The sequence below is a fragment of the Aplysia californica genome, unplaced genomic scaffold, assembly GCF_000002075.1.
Source record: "Aplysia californica isolate F4 #8 unplaced genomic scaffold, AplCal3.0 scaffold02603, whole genome shotgun sequence".
Classification (NCBI taxonomy): domain Eukaryota; kingdom Metazoa; phylum Mollusca; class Gastropoda; order Aplysiida; family Aplysiidae; genus Aplysia; species Aplysia californica.
This window is the reverse complement of record NW_004799873.1, coordinates 1-6,767: the sequence shown is the minus strand read 5'-3', so window position 1 is coordinate 6,767 and position 6,767 is coordinate 1. Positions and strand designations below refer to the sequence as shown.

Below are 6,767 nucleotides of genomic sequence, written 5' to 3'. Positions count from 1 at the left end.
CATATAACATACTCAAGCAACACAAAATTGATATGAGGCACAGTTTAGTGTAAATAAAAATCTCCCTTCAACAACGTACAACAAATCCTGGCCCCCCAGAGTCGAATCTCTCGTCATGTCCTCCTTGCCAGGCACAGAGGTCAAATCAGGCGCACGTCAAAATAATGAGATTGAAGTAAACAGCTTTCCTCCCACAGTTCGGCCATTTCTATCGAAGTTTTGTTTTTTCAGCTGAAAACTTTTCATATTTTGTCCTTTTACAAACATATCTCTGTGTAGTCTTTCCTGAAAAACCTTTAAAGGCACACAAAAAGTACATTTTCAGTTTCCAAGGATCTCGATTTCAAGCCAAGATAGAGGGGTATCGTTTTCATCGAAAGCATAAAAAATGAAAAAGCTTTAAGACGATATCGGTAACTCGATATGCCCCCCAAAATTGACGAATGCCTGATTCCACCACATCAACATTTTGTTTCTAGACAAGTTTCAAAGCCTTCCATCAAGATGTTGCTTTCCTCTGAGCAGTTGACCCCGACAGACAGAGTCGCGCCCGCCTCCTAAATGACCAAACTTGTGTCACTGATCACATCCAACACCGACACCGACACCGACACCGACACCGACACCGACACCGACACTGACACCGACACCGACACTCACTGTACCAAAGACTCGTCGAGTCAAGACATCCCATGTGCAGCCCTTGTTGACAACGCTGAAGCTATGACACATGTACAGCCCTTGTTGACAACGCTGAAGCTATGACACATGTACAGCCCTTGTTGACAACGCTGAAGCTATGACACAGCCCTTGTTGACAACGCTGAAGCTATGACACATGTACAGCCCTTGTTGACAACGCTGAAGCTATGACACATGTACAGCCCTTGTTGACAACGCTGAAGCTATGACACATGTACAGCCCTTGTTGACAACGCTGAAGCTATGACACATGTACAGCCCTTGTTGACAACGCTGAAGCTATGACACAGCCCTTGTTGACAACGCTGAAGCTATGACACAGCCCTTGTTGACAACACTGAAGCTATGACACAGCCCTTGTTGACAACGCTGAAGCTATGACACAGCCCTTGTTGACAACGCTGAAGCTATGACACAAGTACAGTCCTTGTTGACAACGCTGAAGCTATGACACATGTACAGCCCTTGTTGACAACGCTGAAGCTATGACACAGCCCTTGTTGACAACGCTGAAGCTATGACACAGCCCTTGTTGACAACGCTGAAGCTATGACACAGCCCTTGTTGACAACGCTGAAGCTATGACACAAGTACAGTCCTTGTTGACAACGCTGAAGCTATGACACATGTACAGCCCTTGTTGACAACGCTGAAGCTATGACACAGCCCTTGTTGACAACGCTGAAGCTATGACACAGCCCTTGTTGACCACGCTGAAGCTATGACACAGCCCTTGTTGACAACGCTGAAGCTATGACACAGTCCTTGTTGACAACGCTGAAGCTATAACACAGCCCTTGTTGACAACGCTGAAGCTATGACAGAACTTTTGGTTAAAACCTTCACAGCCCAAGAAACACACTTCAAAACTTCCCAGCGGTTCATTACCCGCCCAGCTGTCATATGGCGTGACTTGCTTAAGTATTTACTTCAGTGCCCTGCGTCCGTTTATTGTTTCAATGTTTCGTGTGCCTGGTCAAGTCGACGGCTCAAGTTGCCAGCGGTACTGAGCGTATACTCCGGCCACATGACGTGTGCCTGGTCAAGTGGATGGCTCAAGTTGCCAGCGGTACTGAGCGTCTACTCCGGCCACATGACGTGTGCCTGGTCAAGTGGACGGCTCAAGTTGCCAGCGGTACTGAGCGTCTACTCCGGCCACATGACGTGTGCCTGGTCAAGTGGACGGCTCAAGTTGCCAGCGGTACTGAGCGTCTACTCCGACCAGACGACAAAAGTCATCGACGGGACCAAAAGTGTTCAAAAGGAACTCAACAATAGAAATGTGGGGACACGGCTTGAGTAAGGATTGAACCCCAACCCCAACAGTTCCATCTATTCCTCTCAGACAACAAGAACAGATAAGTCATGGCGTAAAATGAAGAATAAAAAACAAGAATGCCCCTCATAAACAGTCGAGGACAAACCTTGGAAGTTTGTGCACTAGAACGACTTGAGCAGTCAGTTAACAACAAAAGCCAAAAGTTCAAGGACAAACCAAGTTTTGTCCACACAAATTCAAACAAAGAAAAAGAAAAGCCTTTGTTCCAGGGGAATTGACCAAAAAAAGTCCAAAAGTATTTTCCAGCTGTTTTCGAAAGTCGTCAATTGAGCCGATTCTCTCCACTCAGCTGCTAGGCAGCACTGAGGGCAGCACGTTTGTTTCTTTGCTGTAAGTTCTAGTTTTATACTTGCCGGACAAAGATTTCCTACTCTTTGCTGTAAGTTCTAGTTTTATACTTGCCGGACACAGATTTCCTACTTTCGGATTTTCCTTCGTAATAGAGAGCTAATTCCCTTTGGAATTTTAAGGTGGTTCGGAAGACTTGCAGTGAGTTTTGAGTGAGAAAAAAGTCAAAAGTTTGAGATTCGCACCATTCTTCTTGTTTTGTTTTTAGTTATATATGTCGTGTCGTGAAAAAACCTCACAACTGAACAACTATTGGATCTATAGCCTCCAAACTTCTCCTTTGGGTTGCCTGTACAGAAGGAGCTGCAACAACATGACACAAATCCTAGAAGTGGAGAACAATGCGTCACAAGTCAAAAGTTTTCTATGCAAACACGTTCGTCTTTGATTGCCTGCTTCTTTCCACTGCCTTATCACACTGATTTGTTTCCCTTGTCCGATCAGGACGAAAGCTCAATTTTATTTCTGTTCAAGTCGCACAAGATATACGTTCTATCTCAGCGGAACACAAACAATTGAAAATGCTAACCCACCCCAAGGGAAAAAGTCGGCCGCTACTTTAATTTTCAAAATGGCGGAGAGAATCAGTCAATTGTTGACAAAAGAGAAATAAAAAGTGAGAGTCGGCTCCCCTCCAGGGGTCGAGAGATTGATGTGGTCGGCGCAGACGCTCCCCTCTCACCTCTGACCCTGATCAATGTTTGCATTTCAGCCTTTGTAGAAAGCTACGTTTTAACACGAATAGAGAGAACAAGATGGCCGACATACAGAGACAGAACAAGATGGCCCCCATAACAAGATGGCCCCCATAACAAGATGGCCGACATACAGAGACAGAACAATATGGCCACCATAACAAGATGGCCACCATAACAAGATGGCCCCCATAACAAGATGGCCGACATACAACCACCATAACAAGATGGCCGACATACAGAGACAGAACAAGATGGCCACCATAACAAGATGGTTGACATCCACAGAAAAAATAAGATGACCACCATACCAAATGGCTGACATAACAAGATGGCCGCCATCAACAATGGAGGCAGCAGAAGCTATAATATGTTCTCATCAAAGCCTGGATATTTTCCTTGTGAAAAGCAGAAACAGCGATATTTTTCTGAACTTCTCGGCCAAGATGAGAACAGATGAGAAAACCCCACAATGTATATTATTATTTCACCAAACAGAAATCAAGAACAGTATCATTTTGTGGTCAAGAAAACATCTTCAATCTATTGTGGTAAATAAAATATTTCAACCAATCGTGGTAAATAAAATATTTCAACCAATCGTGGTAAATAAAACATTTCAACCAATCGTGGTCAATAAAAATGTCCAGACGAGATTTACATGAGATTGCCAAATAGGCCACAACCCTGAACCAGGGCAGAAAAATCTGCATAAACTTTTGCATCACATTTGAGCAAAATAAAGAAGCGCAGGAGAAGAGCCAAAATGGTGGCACGGAGACATGCCAGTTGGCTTTGATGGCCAAGATCTTTTCCTCAATATTGGAAATTATGCACAAAGTAAACAAGAGACAGCTTGAGCCTTGAGAAGGTCATGGCATTGCATAAATCGGGAGTCGGGGAAGCCTTAGGACATGTTCAACATGAAAACACAATTTAGTTCTGCTCATGTTATATTTATAAAGTAAGCATCTTTTGCCAGCCCTCTCCTTGCCCCCAGTTTTCTCCCCTTGAGCTGACCTCTTTTCTCCCCCCCCCCCCCCCAGCGCGCACAACGCACGACTACACGACCTTTGTCCCCCACAGACGACCTTTGTCCCCACAGACGACCTTTGTCCCCCACAGACGACCTTTGTCCCCACAGACGACCTTTGTCCCCCACAGACGACCTTTGTCCCCCACAGACGACCTTTGTCCCCACCGACGATAACACAGACGGGCTACATCAGCCCAACGCATGCATCTCGACAAAATACCCCAATTATTATAAAATGTTCAGCACATTGAGAAAATTGAACGTGATGATCGCAAATTCATCACACAGAGAAGTAGAATCAGAAGAGAAAACGTTAGATCTGGCACATTCTTCACCTCAAGTCTCATCCTGAAGTCGTGTCAGGCAGCACTCATGCCAGCTCTACTTAACGCGGGAAAATAATTACTCCAGTCGTTGTAAACAAACTGATTTTGGCCCTCAAAGGCCGCACAAACAATTCAGAAAGGAAAGTATCAGTTCACCAGGTGTGTATGTTTAAAAGATTATTCCGAAATGTTTTTGTTGCTATATATATATATCACACCGTCGCCAATCGGCGTCCTGTGGGGGCCAATCGTTAACCGTCAGACCTCAAAGAGCCACCCCTGTCATCGACAAAAGATGAGACGTCAGTGATAAATCTACCCTGGTAATATCCCTCCGTTCCTATTTCAGGATACAAAACAAACCCTTCTCTTATCCAGAAACTTTCTGGCTCAGAACTAACAATAACATTTCATGATAGGAAAAAGAAAGAAAAAGCTTGGAAACGTTTTCATATAAACAACATTTGTGAATAATCACACCAACCTGTCTCTGGCATCTTTGTTCTGCGACTTAACTACTACATGCAGCGACTTAATCACCGCGAGCAGCGACTTAACTACTACATGCAGCGACTTAACCACCGCGAGCAGCGACTTAACTACTACATGCAGCCACTTAACTACTACATGCAGCGACTTAACCACCGCGAGCAGCGACTTAACTACTACATGCAGCCACTTAACTACTACATGCAGCGACTTAACCACCGCGAGCAGCGACTTAATCACCGCGAGCAGCGACTTAACTACTACATGCAGCGACTACCGCGTGTAAGGGCTGTCCAAAAAGTAAGATGAAAAGATCAACAGAACAATTCTGTGTGGATGGAAAAAAACGCGGAACATTCCAGCGTACCATCATTCAACAGTTTCTCAACATTGGCACCAGGAAGATCAGACTCTTCAGAAAAAATATTCACTCTTTAAAAACAATCGGGTGAAAAAAAAATGGTCACCAATCTAGCTCACATGTCCAGGTTTCTTTAGGTTCGTTGCTCTAAGACCCACTGGAGTCGGTTTACCAGCCATCATTTAAGCTGACACTTTACAAAGATTCTATAGGACCCATCATTTAAGCTGTCACTTTACAAAGATGTTATAGGACCCATCATTTAAGCTGTCACTTTACAAATATGTCATAGGACCCATCGTTTAAGCTGTCACTTTACAAAGATTCTATAGGACCCATCATTTAAGCTGTCACTTTACAAAGATGTTATAGGACCCATCATTTAAGCTGTCACTTTACAAATATGTCATAGGACCCATCGTTTAAGCTGTCACTTTACAAAGATTCTATAGGACCCATCATTTAAGCTGTCACTTTACAAAGATGTTATAGGACCCATCATTTAAGCTGTCACTTTGGCCTACAAAGCACCATGCACTCATCCATAGACAATTTCATAACAGAAGAATTTCCGACGGTCTAAAAGATAGCAATCTCCCAAACCTTGTGCCTCCTATCTTCCCAAAGATTGTCACTCCCTCAATGTAGCCTCCTATCTTCCCAAAGATTGTCACTCCCTCAATGTAGCCTCCTATCTTCACAAACAATGTCACTCCCTGAATGTAGCCTCCTATCTTCCCAAAGAATGTCACTCCCTGAATGTAGCCTCCTATCTTCACAAACAATGTCACTCCCTGAATGTAGCCTTCTGTCTGCCACACTGGAGGCTACTGTGCAAGAGTCTCGTCTTCCAGATCTGTCCATTCAGATTTACAGAAACTACCGAGGACAACGCTACATCTAGTATGATCTACTTCTCCTTCCTACAGAGCATAACAAGCAGATCCCTGTCAACTTTTAGGACTGCGTATTTGACATGAGAGAACCGTACAACTCCACACATCCCTACCTTCGACTTTTCCTCTATGTGGGTCGACACATTTGATCGTACTTTCCGCAGCGTTTCTGACCTTTGGTAAGAAACGTGTACAGTGCAATGCCTTTTGCATCCTCTTTATAGATTGTAAACAAATACGTTTTACATTTTTGGTCATGAAAATTTTCACCATACTTTTTGGACAGCCCGTGTTTTATCATCACAGACGAGAGTTGAGAGACTCGAGATGAGAAAGACATCAAAGACTGATGAGAGGAAGAAAGAAGAGGGAGCAAAATTCCAAACAAAACTTTGGTGTCGAGACAAACGGCGTCGATCATGATCCCACCGGGGCTATCTTCATCAGCTTCTGGAGCCATTTCGTCACGGTCACTGAAATATGGAGGGCAGGAAGAAATAGCTTTGTCAGGAATTATAATAATCCTAATAATAATAATAACACATTAATATAATCTATAATCTAAAACCAGAAAT

General features: G+C 43.9%; 1 protein-coding gene across 1 annotated transcript; it reads right to left on the bottom strand.

Annotated features, from left to right (window-relative positions):
- Window positions 1–2,412: 2,412 nt before the first annotated feature.
- On the bottom strand, window positions 2,413–6,665 carry LOC106014116 (b(0,+)-type amino acid transporter 1-like; the record flags this gene model as incomplete). Its single annotated transcript, XM_035973748.1, is given in 2 exon segments — window positions 2,413–4,155; window positions 4,195–6,665. A coding segment is annotated over 1 exon segment (56 nt), but the record flags the coding sequence as incomplete, so codon positions are not given.
- Between the last annotated feature and the right edge of the window lie 102 nt (window positions 6,666–6,767).